Below are 19,083 nucleotides of genomic sequence, written 5' to 3' on the forward strand. Positions count from 1 at the left end.
TCTGGGTTAGTACTCAGCCGACTGGAGGATTGATTGGCCAGAACGTTGCTATTCCCCCCTAAAGGCGCGCGGAGTTGCTCCCTTACACGGTAAGTCTGTGGCTTGATATTAGAGAGTGACCACCGGACGGAAAGAGAGTCTGCAGGAGAGAAGGGGTCTCGATGTGGGTTGAGTGCGCCGGATTTGATACCCCACTGCTGTCAAAAACGGCCCTACAGCCAGCCACCAGCCCAGGGCTGCACTGTGCGATGCCGTCTTTTCGGAGGAGCCGGCATTCCACGCAAGCCACCACGTGAACAGGGGTTTGACGACGACGTCCCTCTCCACCACTCTCATCCAGTCCCTCACCGCCCCCCAATCGTCCAGAAACGATGCAGCAACCGGCGGCCATCCCGAGCCTCCAAGCCTCGCCCACGACGTGTTCCAACGCCCTGTTAGTGCACAAGGCGCCATGCACACCCGGCAACCCGTTACCAGGAGGAATCGACCCGAGATAAGAATGAGATACCGACCGGCTTCAAAGCCGACTGAAGATCATAGCCACACCCCTCGATCACCGCCTGCCTACACAGTAGCACCTCGTTGATACTTCTTTCTACCATCACGTGTGAGCACGTGACACGATAGAACAACATTTTCACGATGCGTTTCCTTTGCTTGCATGGCCGGGGGACTAACTCTGATATCTTCGAAAGCCAGCTAGGTAAGAACGCACCTCTGTCAAGAGAGATGGATCTGACGTTAATCTCTTCCTCCCAGCGCCACTATTCTCACGCGTCTCCCCTCACCATACTTTCGATTTTGTCGATGCTCCGTTCGACTGCGTTGCCGCTCCCGGAATATCCCAACTCTACCAGCCTCCGTACCTGGCCTGGCATACCCAGTACGAACCTCAACATGTCGAGCCGGTGCATGACTTCCTTCGCACCGTGATCGAAGAAGACGGTCCATACGATGGTGTGATTGGCTTCTCGCAAGGCGCAGCACTAGCTGCAAGCTTTCTGCTTTGCCATGAACACTATGCACAGATTCGCGATCCAGGGCGTCGCCACAGGCCTCCATTCAAAATGGCTATATTCATCAACAGCGTCATGACGTTCTCGCCGTCCGAGCACATTGGCAGCAATATCAGCCAGCAGATCAAGAAGCAAGAAGAGAAGCACTTTGCATTTCTCGAGGGCGCAGATTCCTTGGAAACTGAAGACTATACACCTACGGAGACATATACGGCAATAGAGGGCGATTCGATCTACGGCTTTCCCACGGACACCTTTGCACCCCGCATTTCGATCCCGACGCTGCATCTATATGGGACGGAGGATCAGTTCTTGGAACATTCGGAGACTTTGGTCAGCCTGTGTCGAGGAGACAGAGCAGAAGTACTGCCTGTTAGGGGTGGGCACGAGCTGCCTCGCACCAACGCAGCTTGGGACAAATTCGCTGCACTCTTCGAAATGGTGGCCATGACGGCTACACTCATGGATCAAAGTAGCAGGAGGGGATCCGCCACGACCTCATAACGTGATATATGAGGATGTAATACGCTTAATAGATTTCATATGCATTCCCCATCTACGCCATCCATAGTCTCATATCGTCTTCAGATGTATAAGTACACAGTACAGGTGCGAACTTAGCTACGAGAGAGTACCCGAGAAATGTGCCTATCCGCTAGAGCTCGATACTCGGGCCTTTCCAGACCCCCTGCTGCTACGCGGGGGTGTTGAAAGGCCCGAGTACCAGGGTTATCTCACGTCTGCGGCCCAGCCCACTTCGTCACAACTTAGTGGAGCTTGTTTTCTGTACTATTTTCAGCTGCAGTTGGAGCACTGAACTAGCCAAGAGAAGGGCCGGTGACAGAAGTACCCTTTAGGAAGAAACCACTTGCCAGGTCAGCCCGACAGGGTTCCGGTGCAGGATGCATGCATTAGCAGCGCCTAATCGCTCCAGCCTGTCAGCTGTATGCACGCTCGGCAAGTCCGGGGTGCAATAGTGCTCGATGGGGTTACCAACATACTCCAAAACCCTACTACTTCGCTGGCGAAAAAAAGGTCTTGTTCTTCTGCTTTCATACGCTTTACTATTTCTCTAAATGAAAGTTGGCCTTCATTTTGAATGCAAAATCCTTTCTTCTACTCCAAGTGTTCAAAAATCTTGTCCCATTGCCATCGAGTCTTCGAGTATGGTTTCTGCTGCCATTCCGGTCGATAACAACCGACTTCTTCCAGATGTTATTGATCTCCGTGCACAGAGAAGTCCACAGGACATATTCGCAAGAGTCCCGAGTTCCACTGCTACATATGGATCCGGATTCCGATCGGTCACGATTCTTGAACTTTCAAATGCCATCAAGAGAGTAGCATGGCTGCTCGAAGAGCATCTGGGAAAAGGCCAGGACCATGAGACTTTGGCATACATTGGGCCCAACGATCTGCGCTATTCTATCATTGTCATTGCTGCTGTAAAAGCTGGTTACAAGGTGATTGATACCATCCGACGTGCCAAGAGCACATTTACTGAACGTCTTGCCTATAGACATTTCTGCCATCTCCCAGAAACAGCAAAGCGGCCCACATCTCCCTCCTTTCACGGCTTGCATGCAAGATATTAGTTACTACCAATCCGGAGCCTCCTTGTGTTCCCATGATTCTAGAAGACTACAGCATGCGAAAGCTTCAGATTCCTTCTCTCGTTGAGTTGCTTGCAAGCCACGACGTACCGCACTATCCCTATGAAAAGACATTCGAAGAAGCAAAATATGACCCAGCATTCATCTTACATACATCGGGGTCCACAGGTTGTCAAGCCATAACCCCCTCATACCTTCTTTGCTAAATGTATATAGGTATCCCCAAGCCTCTAGTGTACAATCACTCCTTCATCACACGTATTGCAAATGTTACATCTCTTCCTCCGCCTGAAGGCTTTCAAAGCTTGGATAGATTTTTTCGTTCAGGAAGCTTCTTTATGACCTTGCCTGGGTTCCACGTGAGTAATCTAAGCGATTATTTTGTTTCTACATGACAGTCGTGAACAAGTACTCACAAGCCATCAGGTTGCTGGCATAGGCTTCTCGCTCATCGTGCCTGCATTCAACAGTTCTATCCCCGTCTACCCTCTCCCAGGGCCTCCCCCGACAACCGCCGCTTTCATTGAGGCTATACAGAACGCCACAATTGACTGGGCGTTCTTGCCACCAGTGGTGATTGATGAGCTGGGTAAAGACCCCGCATTGCTAGAAGCAGTAGCCAGCAAGCTGAAGTATCTTTACTACACCGGGGGTAGTGTCCCAAGATCATCAGGTGATGCTGTTGCAGCTCGGATGCCACTTTATCAGGTAATGGGATCCAGCGAATGTGCCACATTCCCGCTATTGAGACAGGGGCAAGATGAAGACGGCCACGACTGGAACTACATTCAGGTTCACCCCACTGTCCAAGCTGAATTTCGACACCGTTTCGAGGACCTGCACGAGCTTGTCGTAGTGAGGACTTTGGAGAACGAGTCCTACCAACCGGTGTTCCTTCACTTCCCCGATCTAAAGGAGTACGAGACACGAGATCTCTTCACGCCGCATCCGACTAAACCAGGGCTTTGGACCCATCGAAGCCGGGTTGACGACGTCATCGTGTTTTTGAACGGAGAGAAGACAAATCCTGTCTCTTTTGAGCACGAAGTCGCCAAGCATCCCGAAGTAAGAACTGCGTTAGTGGTCGGACAGCAACGTTTCGAAGCTTCGCTCTTAGTTGAGCTAGTTGATGACAGTGCCGCTTCACCCACAGAGCGCCTCGAGATCGTTGACCAGATATGGCCTACTGTGCAAAAGGCGAACAGCCAGTGTCCTGCTCATGCAAGAGTCTCCAAGTCGAAGATCATACTAGTGGATCCTACAAGGCCAATGCTCCGCGCTGGAAAAGGAACCGTCCAGCGGCAGGCAACGCTGGACTTGTATTCGAAGGTGTTAGACGAGGTCTATGCTGAGGATGACTTGATCGTCTCAACTATTCCGGCAGAAGACATTGTCAGTGAGCGTTTTGTTGCCGATACCGTTCGGGAAGCGGTGAGGGGTGTGACTGAATGGGCTCAATTCAACGACGATGACGAGTTCTTCTCCCTAGGAATGGATTCTCTGCAAGTCCTCAAATTGAGGCGCCAGCTCAAGGCGAAGTTGCCGCAAAATATCGGCTTGGCAACCATTTATGGAAACTCTTCGATTACACTACTGGCGAAAGAGCTCTGGAGATTGGCATCTCAGACCCAATCATCAGCATCTGATCTTCAAGGAACCACACTGGAAGAAATTACCGCAACGATTCAAAGATACGTCAATCAAATAGACCCCGTCGCAACGCCTCCCAAAAAGGACTCACATCCGATCGTGAAACCGATAGCTGCATCCGAAGTCGTGCTTCTCACAGGATCAACGGGTACCTTGGGGTCATTCTTACTTCAAGATCTTCTCTCCCAGGCGAACGTTGCTCATATTTACTGTCTGAATCGAGCCGCAAACTCCGAATCACTCCAAACATCCCGAAATCAAGCACATCAACTTCCCACAAACTTTCCTTCCAACCGTGTCACATTCTTAACAGCCGATCTCTCGAAAGACAACTTCGGCCTCGAAAAGAGCCTATACGATACACTCCTCTCAACAACAACCCAGATCATCCACAACGCCTGGCCCGTCGACTTCAACCGCACGCTCCCCTCCTTCAACCCCAGCCTCTCCGGCGTCGTCGCTCTCATCTCTTTCGCTGCTCGCTCCCCACAGTCTCCGGCCCTATTCTTCATGTCCTCAATCAGCGCCACGATCAACTACCATCAGACAACGGACAGCGCGCCAATGATCCCAGAGTCCGTGATCATGGACCCCGCCTGTGCAGCCCCAATGGGATACGGACAGAGCAAGTACGTCGCCGAGCGCCTCCTCGACTATGCCTCCCATAAACTCGGTCTCAACGCCACCGTCGTCCGTATCGGCCAAATCGCAGGGACGGCAGAGAACCCGCGTGGCTGGAGCCGTAATGAGTGGCTCCCGAGCTTAGTGATTAGCTCGCGTTTCATAAGCGCACTACCGGAGTCGCTGGGCGCGATGGATGAGGTTGACTGGGTGCCGATCGATATGCTGTCTGGTGTGCTGATAGACCTCGTTCTCGGGCTCCATGAAGGCAAGGCGGGTGACGGATTACAGGTATTCCATGCTGTCAATCCTTCTGTTGTTTCGTGGGAGACGCTGCTTCCGACGGTTAGAGAGGTGTTGAGCGAGGACGGAGAGGTTACTGTGGTACCTTTCCCCGCCTGGCTGGACCTGTTGAAATTACAAAGCGTAGAAGTGAGCGATGGGGGTGATTCGGAGATCAGTGCGGAGACGCTGCGACGGAACCCGGGGATGAAGCTTATTGGGTTCTATGATGAGCTGCTGACGGATGGCCGAGTTGAGGCACGAACGAAGATGGATTTGACTCGCACGCTGCAAGCTAGCGAGTCGATGAAGAAACTGGAGCCCATACAGAAGGAGTGGATAGGAGGATGGGTCCGGAACTGGGTGGCTAGCAGTTGAAGTATGCTACGTTCCACGAAGAGATACAAGGGTATCCCAAGAGTATGTAATGGGGTAGAACACTAGACTATATCATTGCTTTTTAAAACCGGGGAAGACATGATGTCACAAGCATATGATACTGGCGAAGCAGTCTGGGCGTCTAGGTAGTGACTTGTGGGATGCACCTCAGTACAGACCAGGAATCATGCATATTCGGTTTGTATAGCGTAGCATTCTATTCGCTAGTGCTCCTAAGCGAATTGAGGAGTCAGTATTAGGACCACGACCCCTAATGCTAGTGCCTAATGAGATTCATATAGGTATCTAGGTAGACACCCCGCAACTCCTCCCCTCTCTTCTTCATATCCACCTTCCAAAATCCCTAGAATCCCACTCCAAAATCCACCCCAAACCATCCCAGCCTCAACCCACCATGGCCTCAACGCCCCATTCCCTCTCCTCTCCTCTCCCTCCCCCTCTCCCTCCAACTCTCCATCTACGAACTCGCCCTCATCTCCCCTCCCCCCCTCCTCCTCGACTGCCCATGCGACAGCTCGTATCGCACTCGCAAGCCCCAGGAGCTAATCGACCACGCCGCTGGATCACCAGCAACCTCCAACCCCCCTCCCAGCCCCGCTCACCCGCACCTGCCGCGCACTGCACCGCATCACGCCGCCCATCTTCTACAGCGACAACGTCTTCCGCGTGCGCTACTGCAACCACGTCGGCGCGGACGTGCTAGCAGGGCCACTCGCGTGGCTGCGCGCGCTGGGGTTGGCGAACCGCGCGCGGCTGCGGTGGCTGTTCTTCTACGACCGCAATCCGCGGCATGATTCGTGGAGTGGGGATGTGCAGAAGGCGAGGGCGCGGCCGGCGGTGGTGGAGCTAGGGGCAAGGTTTGAGACGGTTAGTGACGACACGTGTTGTGCGCATTGGGTGCAGCTGGGGCCGAGGAGGGGGAGGGTGGAGGGGGAGGGTTGAGGTTGGTGAGGGGGAGGAAAGGCGATGGATGAGGAGGAGGCTTGCTTTGGCGTGGACTTGAAGGTGTGAGCAAATGTGTACCAACCTTTTTCTTGAAAACAGTACCGGCATTCTAATGCTGGATTTGGCAGTGTCAAAAATGAAGTTATCCGTCGTCTATCACGTTGCCCCAAGATAGGAGGTGACAGTTGAATTTCTGGTGGTTGGACCCAGCCTCCTCTACCAGCCCGCCTTTCCAGGTATATAGCTCGTCGCTGTGCTATCTTCACAATACGATCTTTCCAGCAATTCCTCTTGCATCCTGATTTCAACAGTGACTTCGTCAAGTTGCGAAATTCGGGTACGCCAAATGGAGTCACGTGATCCAACACTTGCTTGCTCACGCCTGAATTTCGTTCCTCCAATCTCCCAGCCATATGATGCCATTCTCTCTTGCGATTCCACTAGGCGCCCCTTGCAGCCGACCCGGTAATCTCTATCCTAGCAGGGCCAGAAAGACCTGTCACAGAAACGCCACAACAAGCAGGCCTATTATCCTTCAAGTATTTCGCCATAGCCGCTTCCAACCCTTCACCAGCTTCTTCTATGTTGCCAACATGGTATGAGGTCATCTTGTACACGGCCTGTCATCTACCTGCGACACCGGCAGCAAGCAGAGCATTTTCAACGTTTTGGAACGCTTGCAGGACTTCGTCCTCGAGTGATTCGGGGTATTCGATGTCCAAGTTGCAGCTAGTATGACTGCTTGTCTCGAACAAGGTGGCGTTTGGAGGGATGATGATGACGCTCGAGATGCCGTAGAGGGGGCTCAGCTTCTTGCCCAAACCAGGCGTGTGGATGCATTTGAGGCCGAGCTTGGTGAGAGGTCCTTGATATTCCATGATTCTAGAATAACAACGATCTAGATAGAGAACAAAAGAAAGAGGGATAGGGGGTCCACCGAAACAGCGCAGTTTACTGGTTTACGTGCCATTGTTAGTGGGCGAAGATAGGCACAACGACTAGACGCGCTCAGACGCCTAGAAGCACCCATGCGTGCCGGAATGAGCAACCGACGGCGAGCAAACGATACGAAGTAGCACCGGGCCTCCTTATCTCACGAAGCCCCATCAAGTCGTCCCTCTCTACTCTTTCCAACATCCATTTACGACACCCACTTCCCCCGTTACGCTGTCTTTGCCTTGACCCATGAATCCAGGATATGCCTCCGGTGGAGCAACGACGGGAATCGTCACGCAATAAGGCCCGGGTCAAGCGGGCTAAGACGTATTCCGGTTGTTGGACTTGCCGTTCACGCAAGGTCAAATGTGGCGAAGAGAAACCAACATGCCGGCGGTGCAACTTGGCCTCGCTGGTTTGTCAGGGTTACCACGTGGAGCTCGTATGGAGTCCCGCCGACGGGGAAGACGGTAGAAACTTAGTTACTCGCCGAACTATGCTGGATGGGCACGAATCTTTCCGACCTATTCTCAGTTACCGGAGCCTTCAGTCAGCGTTGACCAACATCGATGCTTCCAAGGGAGAGACCGATTTGCAAGTTGGTCCCTTTTCCGTGTTTTCTCTCTCACAGCCGACTCGAGCCAGGGCCATCGTTTGCGAAGGACCCGTACAGCGTACTGGCAATGGAAGCGCCAAGGACATCGATGAGAATGAGGTTCTTTCATCGCCCGATCCTAGTTGGATTGATACGTCGTCTCAAAGTAGCATCAACGAGGGGGATGAGAATTCTTTACTTGGGAATGCTACCGTTGGGAATGCTCCAGATGAGAATACTCCACATGAAAATACCCCACATGACGACTCAATCGACGACGTTGTCACAGATGGCATGTCAGGCACAACCGCGATGGCAAGACTGAAGCAAAGAATCACTCCACACCTCGTTCCGTATCTCTCATCATCCTCGCCCGAAGAACGCCAACTTCTCCATTATTGGATTACGAATTTAAGCGGAATGATGATCCCGACACCACGTCAAGACAACCCCTTCCAAACCATATTCATCCCACTAGCGCTATCCGCGGCAGATGCCGGAGACCCAGCATCGGGAAATGCTGCCCTATTGCATGCTATCTATGCTCTCTCTGCGTTCAATCGAGCGCAAGTATCAGCGACCAAAGACCATTTCCTCTCTGTCGGCACCAAACATCACCTGAAAAGCCTCGAATACTTGCGGCGTAATTTGGTGAGGACTGACGAGAGTCAGAAAGAGGCCCTTTTAGCTGCCATCATCGCCATGTCCTCGATTGAAGTCATTCGAGGCACTTCCTCATCCTGGCGGGTCCATCTGACTGGCGGGAGAACCTGGCTTGAGGCTATTCATGCCCAAGATTGGGCTGATAACCACAATGCCAACACTCTTCGTCAGATTTTCCTCTGTGTCGAGGCTCTGAACCCAGGAAATAGGAGAAGGGTAGGAGATGTAACAAGCTCAGATGATACATTCTCCGAAAGTGGTGCGATCGAGACAATGACTGGCCCGGGATCCATCAGGTCTGGCTATATCCTAGATAAAATATTTGGCATCACAGAGCCAATATTCCACGCTCTGCTCCGCATCAACCAACTTTCCCGACGTGTTTGTCCAGCGCTAACCGAAGAGTTGGACGAGCTGGAACGTCACATCCGATTGAGCGACCCAGACGCCCTAGTAGCAAACGCACATGACGAATACGACCAACTCACCCAAAACCATGCCTGCGCATTCTACAACGCTTGTTTAATCCATTTCCATCGTACGCTGAAAAGGACCGCTCCGGCAAGGCTTCAACGCCTCGTCCAACGAAGTCTGTACCATCTAGGCGAGATCGCCAAACTTGAGACGGACATGAACGTCTGCGGGCTCCTTTGGCCTCTCTTCATCACCGCCTGCGAGGTCGAAGGCTCCAGTAATCTGAGACAAGCGTGTATTCGCCTATTTGAGAAGGGAAAGCTTTTCGGTATCGGCAACATGTGTTCAGCCGCCGCCATTGTCCTCGAAGTCTGGCGTCACAGGGACGACGACACGCTGGGTGCGGATGTTCATTGGCAAGACGTGATGGATGATCTAGGCGTTGATATTCTCCTCACCTGAAATACTCTAGTCTTGTATTTCTAATGCGATAATATACAATCGTGACTCCAATCCCGTCACTGGCTGGGCAGCCACAGGTAAAATGGACAAAGTTGATCTATGCTATAACGCATGTACTATGGAAGATGATGATAAAGTGACGCTATCCATCCAATACAAACGATGTGTTCTTCTATAAATTACTATCCGTGTGTTTCTAAGAGAGAAGCCTCAAAATCACCTTCCCGAATGCTGCCTAACATGTAGGTCTCTCAATTCTCAACCGCATAAATGTTATCAAGCCACAAATAACGCATGCCTTCAGTCCCCGTGCGCACTAGGGACAGCGACACCGTCGCGCTCTCCCCTGTTACTGCTATCGCAGTCCACTTGCGCGTGGTCCACCGGGGCTCGGTATTGACCCAGACATAGGGAGCGACTCTTCCGGTCACGGACGCCCCCTGTGGGAACGTCCACGCCCAGTTTATAGTGCAGGAGCTGCTAACTATATCTGTGCCGGCGCTCGTGTAGTACACGAAGGAGAATGTGTACGAGGCGCCGGCAACGAGGCCGGTGATGTCCTGCGCGATGGAGACGGGGGCGTCGGGCGTGGCAGCCGCGGAGTAGTTGTGAGTGAGGCCGGCACCGCGGTTGCCGGTAAAGGGGTAGGTGGATTGCACCGTGAGGGGGTTAGAGGCCTGCCCGTACCACGGCGCGATGTCGGTGGGGGAGTTCTCGAAGCCGGAATTCTGGAGGACGTCCTGGTTGGAGGAAGGCGTGAAGACGATGTCGTCGACGAGGAGCTCGAAGTCACCCACCAGATACACCGGGTAGAAATGGATCTCGAAGTTGATGGTGTTGCTGAAGGTGGTGAAGGTCGCGACTTTGACGATCTGCCAGGAAGTCCATGCTGGGGACGTCGGCGAAGTGTCGACGTTAGCCACGAAATAAACCCCGTCAGGACTCGTTATCCACTGCATGTAAGATCCTGGCGCTGAATTGGGGTAGCTGATGAGTTTATAAGACACGGTGATGTCGTAGTTGCTTCCTGGAACGATGGTGTTGATGGTCTGAGACAAGGAGCCTGCCACAATCGCGACATTATAATCTGCCCTTCTCCGCAGCGTTACATGAGCGCTGTTGGAGCGGTGGGCAGCATCTAATGTTGATATCGAGATAGATCCATTGGAGTCAACGGGCCCCGCGGACAGGAGTATAGGCGCAAAGTTTCAGGGGGATGCATCGGAAGATGAGGCCTCAAAGCTAGGGTTGCTCCACAGATTTCCTACCGCTGAAGCAGCGGGTGTCGAGGATGTGGAAGAGACTGTTGTCGTAGAGGAGGGCACAATTGTCGCGGAGGAAGACACGCTTGTCGCAGAGGAAGACACAGTCGACGACGAAGGGCTATCCCCGATCGCGTAAATATACAGTCGAGCTGGACCACCACAAATCTGAGCAAAGTTACCTTTGCACGGCATGAAGCAGTTTATCTCAGCATCCGACAACGGAGCCTCTGTGAGCGTGGTACCGCACCAGCCCTCCTGAGCATATTCGAGACCGGCAATAGTGAAACCATTAGCCGCGCAAGCGGCAACGCATGCATCGACAGTCATCGCATCTGAGCCACCAGAGACTGCCATGGAGGTCGGTTATACATGCATCCCAACATCATCATAGAAGCAGCCCTGAGCAGTCCAGCCAGTGGGGAGTGTGGTTGCAGGTTGTGTCGACGTAATTGAGGCAGCATACAAATTGAGTCTGCCTGGGCCACCGCAGAACTGGGACTTGTCGCCATTGCATAGCATTTTACATTGCGTTTCTCCGTCATCGGCGGCATTTCCACCGTGAGAAAGCTGGTTTCCACGGTCTGTGGGGACGTATGATCAGCTTTGTATCTTAATCTCGTTGAACAAGAGATATTAATGAAACAATAGATACCACTCGTTTTTAGCTGCGTCTGTTTCGATTACATAACATTATAGTAGACGGGTCAAAGGATAGCTGAGGAAGCGAACCATGGCCACTTACAGCATTCTCCGGAGTATTCAACTCCCGCATACTTGTAGCTTGCGGCAGCACAAGCTGCCAAGCACTTCCCAGCGGTAAGAGCATTGCTTCCGCCGTCAGTTGGCATACTGATGGTGAGGATTCTGGCGCCAACGGAGTCGGTATAGCAGCCAAGATAGGCATACCCAGAGGATCCAGGAGCAATTCCAGGGCTTGCGCTGCTCGTGGATGTTGACTGATACAAGCTAAGTCTGTTGTTGTTGCCACCATAGACCTCGCTAATGTCGCCCGAACACGCCATATTGCAATCAGCTGGGTCTTGGGCTGTGGTACCGGCAAGTATGGAATTAGAGCAGAAGCATTCGGTTCCGTACTCCATTCCGGCGTACGTGTATCCTCCACTGGCGCAGAAAGAGAGGCATGACTCGGCAGTATTTGTTCCACCGGCCAGGTAAGAACCTAGAATCGTGCGCGAGTTAACGCTGTCAATCCAACATCCCATAGATTCCCACCCAAGAATCTTTAGGACATTCAGGCTACGTGTGGAAAGCCCAGCATTTGTATTATGAATCTAGGGCTGGATGAGCAAGCATGTGAGACTGAATAGATGAAGACCCACAAACGAGGTCGGGGCTGTAAGAAAGATGGAAATGACAGTGGGTGTCGATTCTGCTCGAGCCATCGAGTCGAGCATCACTGTTCGATTTAGGAAACGCAAAAAAAGGGAAAGATGAACATGAGCAAGAGATTAGCGAACGCCGTTGCCGTCATAAACCCCTAGATATCATTATGCTAAGGCAAAGAGGTGGCCGTTAGCTGTAGGTCAGCTATTTTCCCGGGGGCGAGGCGTTTCTAGACGAAGTCTTTTGTTGTTTTGCACCAAGACTACATCTCCGGTAGGCTTAGCACTATACCACTTTCTTCGATTCACCAGGTAGCGCCATTGGCTGCTCCGATCATGCGGTCTGGCCATCGACGGGCTTGTAGATCATGCCTAGCGGGACTCTCAAAAAACCCAATGTGGACGGTGAGGTCGATGCTTCTTCGCCCCGATTCAGGTCCGAGAATACCAACAGGTTTTGTGGTAAACTCTCGGCACGATGTCGAGCCGTTCGAGAACTTCAAATGAGTTACTTCCTACACAATATGAGGTTCTGTCGTCATTGTCATCTAGTAATATCGAGCTTTTCGAGAGGCGTTGATGATAGGCCATATCTGATGTGGTCCGCGGGGAATGAAGGAGGAATCTCGCAGCTTCGAAGTTAAGAGAAAGGTTAGCAGGATGGTCACGTGATCGCCTTCCGAATTTAGCGCTATCATCCCTTGGTAAGGCTGACGCGGCTTGACCACAGCATCGACTGGATCTAGGTAGGAGACACATCGTTAGTTCACAAGATTAAGAATGCGTCATAGTAATGTAGAGGGGTATCGTAGTGAATATCCGATCTATTCCTCGACTTCGCAATCATCAAGCCCAGTGGGGCCTATACGCTATGCTATGCAATGCAGTGCCGTGCAATGCCGGATGCCTATGCGCATATTTCCGCAGTATGCGCGGTAGGGGGGGTATCTGAACCATATCACACCCGTGAATACATCCATTCATTCCTGGATTCCCGGAATCCAAGCCGGTAGAGGAGAAACCGATCGCCGGGCCCGTCCATTGTCCGTGAATCAAACGCCAAAAAGCACAAATCGTATCGTGTAATAGCACTGATAGTAGGAAAAGCTAGGACAAGAAGAAGAAGACAGGTTATGGCAGAGCTCAGAGTTTAGATTCGCCAGACTTCCCATCGAGTAGAGTCTGCACTTTCAGAGCGCCATAGTCGGTCCCCTCATGCTCCATGAACTCATTCATGAATGCGATGCCGAACCTGACACCGTGGATTGGGAAGGTAGAAGGGCTGACAGGCAGCCAGAACGGGCCGGTGAGCTCGCCGTGGTAGCCGAATTCCTTCTGCTGGAAGCCCTGAGGCGTGGCACGGGATCGCAGCTCCCAGGTCTGGGGATACTTGTTGATGATTGTGTCGAGAGGAAGCGCAGCAGCGGCGTCGGCAGACAGGTGCATGAAGCTGTTGATGTCCTTGCTCAAGTCATGAAGTGCTTTCGGGGCACCTGAAGTTGGCACGCTACTGGGGCGCGGCTGGTTGGCGATGCGGGTAGCAATGATAGAGGCCAGAGTAACACGAAGGCCTTCAAGATCCGGGTAGAGGACAGTGCGAGGTTTGAAGGAGTGAGCGAGCGTTAAAAGGGTACGCCATGTGTTATCGATTGTTGGGATACGACCTTGCACGTGGTGGCTGGCGTCTGCGGCGTGGAAGGAAATCATGAAGGCACTGCGCGAGTATTAGCGTGGGAAATGAATTGATGGTGTTGAATAGGAATGGAGAGATAATATGCTTTGGATGGAGGTGGTTTAGGGGATCTTACAGGATACAGTCAATGCTCATCACCGCAATGCGCATTGCTGTGGCATCCTTTACGCCCTGGTTCAGACCCTTCGCCTCGTCCTCGATTCTCGTAGCATCGTGCTTCATGTTGCGACCCATGTCGATTGCTTTGTTCTGGCACTCCAGCCAACCTTGTACACTCCGGCGCAATCTCTCATTTTTCTGCGAAGCAAGTACTGATGTCTTCCCATCAGACGATTTCGATAAAGTTGTCGGAGTGGAGCCGTGGCCAGGAGTGACATCGTTACCCGGTGACGAAGCAGCTCGAACCATGTTCAGTGCTCTCAGATCTTTGCGGGGGGTAATGAGCTGACTACTTGACTTCTGGGCACTTGATGCAGCGGTCAAGGCTGGAGAAGGGATGGCTTGGTCGGAAGGCGTGCTAGGTCCCTTGTCGACCTCGAGTTCTGTCGGTGCCTTCACGCGTTTGGAGGGGGCAGTGGATGTATCGTCGATCTCGCGTGGGCGCTTTGCGGACCTTGCCATTGTCGAGAAGTCGGGCACGGTAGTAGATGCTTTCTTGATGGCTGGTGTGGATAGTGCGCTCTTGAAAACCTTCTCTTTCGCAGCATCTTGCTTTGCCTTGACTTCGGCCCTGTTTCTTTCCTCTTGCTTCAGCTTAGCCTTCTTCATCCTCATCAACTCTTCCCTTTCAACCTGACGGTCTTTCTCTTTCTCAACCTGCCGTTCTTTCTCCCGTTCAGCCTGTCGTTCTTTCTTCTGTCTAGCAGATGGTAGTTTGAGAACTCCCTCGGCCTGGTTCCTGTTCTTCCTCCCATACCTCAGCTTGACGATAAGGCTTTTCGCCGTCTTAGCTGGCGACTCCCTTCGGGGCTCATCCTGGACATGATTTCGAATTGGCGTTGAAGTAGCGGTTTTCGATTCGGCGTGGTCTAATCGAGACTTGAGGTCCCCATTCTTGATAACTTTCCGAGCGACTCCCTTCAACGATTCGTCGCTCCTCTTGTTCGTCAATTCCGGAACAGAAAGCAGCTGACTGGACGACGACGACACATTCGAGTCGGCGCGTTTGCGAGATTCGATGCGAGCGAGTTCTGCCTGAATATTTGCGGGAAGAGTTGGTGATAATATGGGAGGGAGTCCATAAGGATTCGGCAATGAGGTCGGAGAAAGCATTGGGGGAAGGCCATGAGGGGTGGAGTTTGACTGGCTTGACGCATTGGAAGAGGACTTGGAATGCTGAGCTGGGCGAGGCGATGCTGGCCTGGGCTTCTTCGCTGGTGGTGGCGCATCGCCGCCGGCTTCCTTGAGAATGTCCTGGAGCGGGTTGGAAGTGGTGACGTCCAGAGCACGTTTCTGACCCTGTTGCAATGGGGCTTGAACGGATACCGCATGACCATTGACAGCAGGCTTGATGCCATTAGTCTGAGATTGATGAGCTTGCTGTGGCTGAACCGGATCAAGCTCTGGGGAGGGTTTCTTCGACAGCGGAGTCCCGAGAGTCCCATTGGCTTGCTTGGCTTTGGTGTAGTCGCTGTAGCTCATCTTTTTGGCCCCCGCCGCTGGAGTCGTCGTGAAATTGGGCTTGAGACGATTCTTGATGGATGCTAAGGCTTCTTTCTGCATTCGCTCGTCGACAGTGGACCGAAGGTTGTATATCGTATCTTCGCGATCGCGATACTGCCAAGTCTGATACTGGCGGTACTCCTCTCGGGGCTCCCATAGATCTCCAATCATCCAGTTTCGGCGCTCTTGGTCGTCGACACGGTGGTAGGGGAAGTCGGATGGCGTGGATAGGATGTAAGGTTCCGTGGGAACGACTTTGCGAATGCGCTCGAAAATCGCATCGATCTTGGCTAGCTCTTCGGCGTCTTCCTTGGATCGTGCGCCTTTGACGTCCTGGCCGGCTTTGCCTAGGTCGGCGGTGGACTCCGGTATGGACATTTTGAGTTCATGCGGCAATGCGACAGGTGAGAGGGTTCCAGATGATATATGCCAGATGGGAAGTGGTATTTGGTTGGAGGTGAAAAGGCAGAGCCAGAGGTATGTGAGGTGTAGGATACAAATGGACAGAAGATGGGAGATCATAGGTTTATACACGTCGGTGAGTTGGGAGGGGTGAGGTTGTAGGCCGTGATCGTATTGTTCGGCGGACGTGAATAGTTGGCGGTGAAGTGAGGAACAATTCAACTGCGCACTATTGTCAGCCAATGCACCTAGGAAAACCGCATCCCATGGATAGGAACTCGCAGATGTCAATACGCACCGAGTGAAGACGCGACAGGACCGCGGGAGGCCTATCGCAGCCTGTCTATCATTCGTGAGCTGGGGCGGGCGCGGCGGTCATGTCGGCACGGCTGTCGAGCGCGGGAGGGCGGGATCGGTCCGGCGAGGGCGCTTCGGCGTCCAGGAGCAGCAGCAGTGTCGGCCTCAACGTCTGTTGCTGTCAGGAAGTCTTGTCTGAAGCTGCGCGGTGAGGTTGTTCCCAGGGCTGGGTCTGGTGGAGCAGGCTAACGATGCGCTCGTCAACCTTGGAATGCACGGTTGGCGTGCTCGATCGGCTGGCGTGCAGCGGAGCGGACCTTCATCCCACGCGGATTTCTGGACCCTCACGCTGCTCCGGCGTTTGCTAGTCCAGCGCCGCTGCAGAAAGGGTCTATCCTGTCTATCTACTTTGTACCTTCGTATCTACGTAGAGGAATAGCTGGACCCCTCGCGGCTGCATCATGCGCGGGTCCCCGGCAACCCCATTAGATTCAGCCCTGCCGAAAATCTGACGTGCACGTTCTCGCTGTCGTCTACGCCTACATATGCGCGTCAATCCTTGCCCCCGCCATTCACGGCCAAGCGCTCGACGTCACGGGACTCGCGGTTTCAGGCACTGATGTCTCGGGCTTCTTGGGCTTCAACCTATCTGTCTAATGTCTTACCCCTTTCATCTCGACTGCGACGTCTCCATTGCGCCGACGGGGTAGCATCCATCTTCTCTGCCGGTTACACAGTCCAGTACCCGGCGGCGGGGTGATTCCGATGCAACACCCTCCCTGTGCATCATGGGATCGTTCGCTTCCGCCTCAGAGCCACAAGATGCTTGGGGCATGATGCTCGGTTCTCGCGGGTATGTGCGTTAGCGAGAGCATGGAGCCAGTCGCTTAGACATCGCTTTTGGCCATTCCCATGACCGCTCGATACGGATTGGTCTCTAAGGCTTTGACTTGCCATCTAATGGCCATTCTCCATGTTCAAAGCTCGTCGTCCTCTGTATCGTCATCCTCGTCCTCCACAGGCGGCGGTGCGACCTTCTGACCTCGTGTTTTCGCTTTACCAAACGGCAGTTCGCGTCTGGGTGGCGGCAGCGCTGGCGTTTGCTCAGGCGTGCTGGCCGTCCGTGTAGCCAATTCGACGGACTTGCTTGGCTGCGTCGGTGTCGAAGCTCCCCCGACATCGCCCTCTTCGTCCTCTGTCTCGTCTTCGCTGCGGTCAGGCGTTGCCGCCTCGGGCATGTCCTCCTCACGCTCCTGCTCTGCTTTGACCTCCTTTTCGTCGACCTGCATCTGCTCGAATTCACCGTCCGACTCAGACTCTACGACGGGGGCCTTCTCGTTTGCCTTCCTCTTAGAGGCTCTAGACGGCTCAGGCTTTCGTGACTTCGACTTGGATTTCGAGTCCTCTCGGGTGACCTCGACTGTGACCGCAGCCTTTGGGTCCACCTTTGCACCAGCGAGGAGTCTTTGCTGGTCTCTAATCTTCAGCTTCTTTTCGTTCAGCAGTTGAGTAAACTTCTGCAGCATTGCGTTATCGTTCTCTTCCTTGGCCTTGACGAGGTCCTCAAGCTGCGCATGTAGCTTGTCGATAGTGCTCTGCTGAGTGCTTAGCTGTGTCTGTAAGCTGACCAACTGATCTTTGGCAGCTGCCGTCCCTCTAGCAGCGACTCGGGCCCAGTCGAGGGGGTCAATCTCTTTCTCTTCATCTCTTAGGAGTATCATCTCGCCCATGTTATGCTACGTACGCGTTAGTACGCGTCCATACAACATATCCGTCAAGACCACCAACCTTGAGCTTAGTGGTGGCCACCTCCTGTCGGACAATGAGTTTGAGATTGTCGCCATCCGCCTGGTAGACAATCTGGACGCCCTTGAGCGCGCTCACATACTCCGCCTGGATGGCCTCGTTCAGCAGCAAGTGAGACAGGGCAGCTTCCCACTGCTCATCGCTGCCCTTGCGCGTCGTCCGCAATTCCTTGAGCTTTCGCTGCTGAACTGGATTCGAGGTCAGCAGGCAGGATGAGATCCTGGACTCGAGTAAGATTACTTTGTTTGAAGTAGGGAAACTGGCCCTCGGAGCCCAGTAACGCGACGTCCAGCCGGCCGGGGCCATTGCTCGTGACGTCGACTATGATGAACTCGTCTCCATCCCCGGCAGCGGCGGGGATCTCGATGATATGGCGATCTCCGTTGGCCATGCCTGCGGATCAAAACGAGGTGCTCTATCTGGAACGTCGACTCCGGCGCAAACAAGGACCAACGCGTGTCCGACGCGGAGGGGCAACACGTCTGGGACCCTGAGTAGACAGAAGCCGGCACGCCGGATTGCGTGAAGTGACAGGAGTATCCTTGGTCGAGATCGAGATCGAGGTTATGCTATGCCTGTCACCCCTCTCCACTGATGGTGACGGACAGGTGTCTGGACGAAGCGGACGCCCTGCTCTAGGCGGGCACGGCTGTTTCAGGTGAAAGTGAATGCTGAGACCACGACGGCGGTAGGGCGCGGTCTGCGAGGGCCCGGAGGTCTTATGTTATAAGGACTATAAGCGGAGTCGCGCAGGTAGCTGGCTTCTGCCTGCAGACGGCGTCCACGGATGGGAGCACTGGAAGCACGGCTAGCGGCCTGACAGCTGCAACTGGCGGGAGGCGTTCCGTGTGCGCGGTATAGACACCCTCTGGCGCCGCTGTTCACAGGTATCCCGCGCCCTCTGCTCCTCTTGCTATTGTGGTGAATCGCTGGCTGCTCGGCGCTGTGTTTCGCGTCAGTGTCGTGTTTCCGTCTCACGGGCTGTCGTTCTCACCGCTGCGGCTGGCCTCGCTTCTCCA

General features: G+C 53.5%; 9 protein-coding genes across 9 annotated transcripts; 4 read left to right on the top strand and 5 right to left on the bottom strand.

Moving 5' to 3' along the window:
- Window positions 1–355: 355 nt before the first annotated feature.
- Window positions 356–1,840, top strand: BDZ99DRAFT_414098 (uncharacterized protein). The gene is made up of 2 exons (XM_033716722.1): window positions 356–703; window positions 760–1,840. Exons 1-2 carry the CDS (start codon window positions 643–645, stop codon window positions 1,518–1,520), a joined length of 822 nt encoding a protein of 273 aa, XP_033578584.1. The 5' UTR covers window positions 356–642; the 3' UTR covers window positions 1,521–1,840.
- A 342-nt stretch (window positions 1,841–2,182) lies between these two features.
- On the top strand, window positions 2,183–5,793 carry BDZ99DRAFT_559769 (putative NRPS-like enzyme; the record flags this gene model as incomplete). Its single annotated transcript, XM_033727269.1, has 4 exons — window positions 2,183–2,479; window positions 2,536–2,800; window positions 2,846–2,988; window positions 3,056–5,793. The coding sequence occupies 4 exons, from the start codon at window positions 2,183–2,185 to the stop codon at window positions 5,558–5,560; spliced, it is 3,210 nt and encodes a 1,069-aa protein (XP_033578585.1). The 3' UTR covers window positions 5,561–5,793.
- Window positions 5,794–5,900: 107 nt separating this feature from the next.
- On the top strand, window positions 5,901–6,460 carry BDZ99DRAFT_461635 (uncharacterized protein). Its single transcript, XM_033719663.1, has one exon. It carries the CDS (start codon window positions 5,976–5,978, stop codon window positions 6,282–6,284), a length of 309 nt encoding a protein of 102 aa, XP_033578586.1. The 5' UTR covers window positions 5,901–5,975; the 3' UTR covers window positions 6,285–6,460.
- On the bottom strand, window positions 6,319–7,308 carry BDZ99DRAFT_278121 (uncharacterized protein). The gene has a single exon (XM_033713971.1). It carries the CDS (start codon window positions 6,937–6,939, stop codon window positions 6,352–6,354), a length of 588 nt encoding a protein of 195 aa, XP_033578587.1. The 5' UTR covers window positions 6,940–7,308; the 3' UTR covers window positions 6,319–6,351.
- BDZ99DRAFT_461636 (uncharacterized protein) lies at window positions 6,701–7,240 on the bottom strand. Its single transcript, XM_033719664.1, has one exon. The coding sequence runs from the start codon at window positions 7,132–7,134 to the stop codon at window positions 6,967–6,969; it is 168 nt and encodes a 55-aa protein (XP_033578588.1). The 5' UTR covers window positions 7,135–7,240; the 3' UTR covers window positions 6,701–6,966.
- On the top strand, window positions 7,309–9,722 carry BDZ99DRAFT_278122 (uncharacterized protein). The gene is made up of 2 exons (XM_033713972.1): window positions 7,309–7,381; window positions 7,429–9,722. The coding sequence occupies exon 2, from the start codon at window positions 7,725–7,727 to the stop codon at window positions 9,594–9,596; it is 1,872 nt and encodes a 623-aa protein (XP_033578589.1). The 5' UTR covers window positions 7,309–7,381; window positions 7,429–7,724; the 3' UTR covers window positions 9,597–9,722.
- Window positions 9,723–12,390, bottom strand: BDZ99DRAFT_559781 (WSC-domain-containing protein). Its single transcript, XM_033727270.1, has 4 exons — window positions 12,202–12,390; window positions 11,604–12,102; window positions 11,041–11,208; window positions 9,723–10,734 (listed from the first exon to the last, which is right to left on the bottom strand). Exons 1-4 carry the CDS (start codon window positions 12,274–12,276, stop codon window positions 9,848–9,850), a joined length of 1,629 nt encoding a protein of 542 aa, XP_033578590.1. The 5' UTR covers window positions 12,277–12,390; the 3' UTR covers window positions 9,723–9,847.
- A 611-nt stretch (window positions 12,391–13,001) lies between these two features.
- BDZ99DRAFT_461638 (uncharacterized protein) lies at window positions 13,002–15,076 on the bottom strand. Its single transcript, XM_033719665.1, has 2 exons — window positions 14,013–15,076; window positions 13,002–13,918 (listed from the first exon to the last, which is right to left on the bottom strand). Exons 1-2 carry the CDS (start codon window positions 14,663–14,665, stop codon window positions 13,348–13,350), a joined length of 1,224 nt encoding a protein of 407 aa, XP_033578591.1. The 5' UTR covers window positions 14,666–15,076; the 3' UTR covers window positions 13,002–13,347.
- Window positions 15,077–16,871: 1,795 nt separating this feature from the next.
- Window positions 16,872–18,586, bottom strand: BDZ99DRAFT_278139 (uncharacterized protein). Its single transcript, XM_033713973.1, has 3 exons — window positions 18,305–18,586; window positions 18,047–18,252; window positions 16,872–17,994 (listed from the first exon to the last, which is right to left on the bottom strand). Exons 1-3 carry the CDS (start codon window positions 18,453–18,455, stop codon window positions 17,236–17,238), a joined length of 1,116 nt encoding a protein of 371 aa, XP_033578592.1. The 5' UTR covers window positions 18,456–18,586; the 3' UTR covers window positions 16,872–17,235.
- Window positions 18,587–19,083: the final 497 nt, after the last annotated feature.

Source organism: Mytilinidion resinicola (genome assembly GCF_010093595.1).
Source record: "Mytilinidion resinicola strain CBS 304.34 unplaced genomic scaffold BDZ99scaffold_7, whole genome shotgun sequence".
Classification (NCBI taxonomy): Eukaryota; Fungi; Ascomycota; class Dothideomycetes; order Mytilinidiales; family Mytilinidiaceae; genus Mytilinidion; species Mytilinidion resinicola.

Excerpts from the sequence above, each read along its gene's own strand:
- BDZ99DRAFT_414098 (XM_033716722.1), top strand. The coding sequence starts at position 643 with ATGCGTTTCCTTTGCTTGCATGGCCGGGGGACTAACTCTGATATCTTC. Across the intron at positions 704-759 it reads TATCTTCGAAAGCCAGCTAG|CGCCACTATTCTCACGCGTC; the intron begins GTAAGAACGCAC and ends TCTTCCTCCCAG.
- BDZ99DRAFT_461635 (XM_033719663.1), top strand. The coding sequence starts at position 5,976 with ATGGCCTCAACGCCCCATTCCCTCTCCTCTCCTCTCCCTCCCCCTCTC.
- BDZ99DRAFT_278121 (XM_033713971.1), bottom strand. The coding sequence starts at position 6,939 with ATGGCTGGGAGATTGGAGGAACGAAATTCAGGCGTGAGCAAGCAAGTG.
- BDZ99DRAFT_461636 (XM_033719664.1), bottom strand. The coding sequence starts at position 7,134 with ATGACCTCATACCATGTTGGCAACATAGAAGAAGCTGGTGAAGGGTTG.
- BDZ99DRAFT_278122 (XM_033713972.1), top strand. The coding sequence starts at position 7,725 with ATGCCTCCGGTGGAGCAACGACGGGAATCGTCACGCAATAAGGCCCGG.
- BDZ99DRAFT_559781 (XM_033727270.1), bottom strand. The coding sequence starts at position 12,276 with ATGCTCGACTCGATGGCTCGAGCAGAATCGACACCCACTGTCATTTCC. Across the intron at positions 11,209-11,603 it reads TGAATACTCCGGAGAATGCT|TCTCTGGTGGCTCAGATGCG; the intron begins GTAAGTGGCCAT and ends CCTCCATGGCAG. Across the intron at positions 10,735-11,040 it reads CTGCTTCATGCCGTGCAAAG|ATGCTGCCCACCGCTCCAAC; the intron begins GTAACTTTGCTC and ends TATCAACATTAG.
- BDZ99DRAFT_461638 (XM_033719665.1), bottom strand. The coding sequence starts at position 14,665 with ATGAAGAAGGCTAAGCTGAAGCAAGAGGAAAGAAACAGGGCCGAAGTC. Across the intron at positions 13,919-14,012 it reads ATGAGCATTGACTGTATCCT|TGCCTTCATGATTTCCTTCC; the intron begins GTAAGATCCCCT and ends ATACTCGCGCAG.
- BDZ99DRAFT_278139 (XM_033713973.1), bottom strand. The coding sequence starts at position 18,455 with ATGGCCAACGGAGATCGCCATATCATCGAGATCCCCGCCGCTGCCGGG. Across the intron at positions 18,253-18,304 it reads GTTTCCCTACTTCAAACAAA|TTCAGCAGCGAAAGCTCAAG; the intron begins GTAATCTTACTC and ends CCTCGAATCCAG. Across the intron at positions 17,995-18,046 it reads TGGCCACCACTAAGCTCAAG|CATAACATGGGCGAGATGAT; the intron begins GTTGGTGGTCTT and ends ACGCGTACGTAG.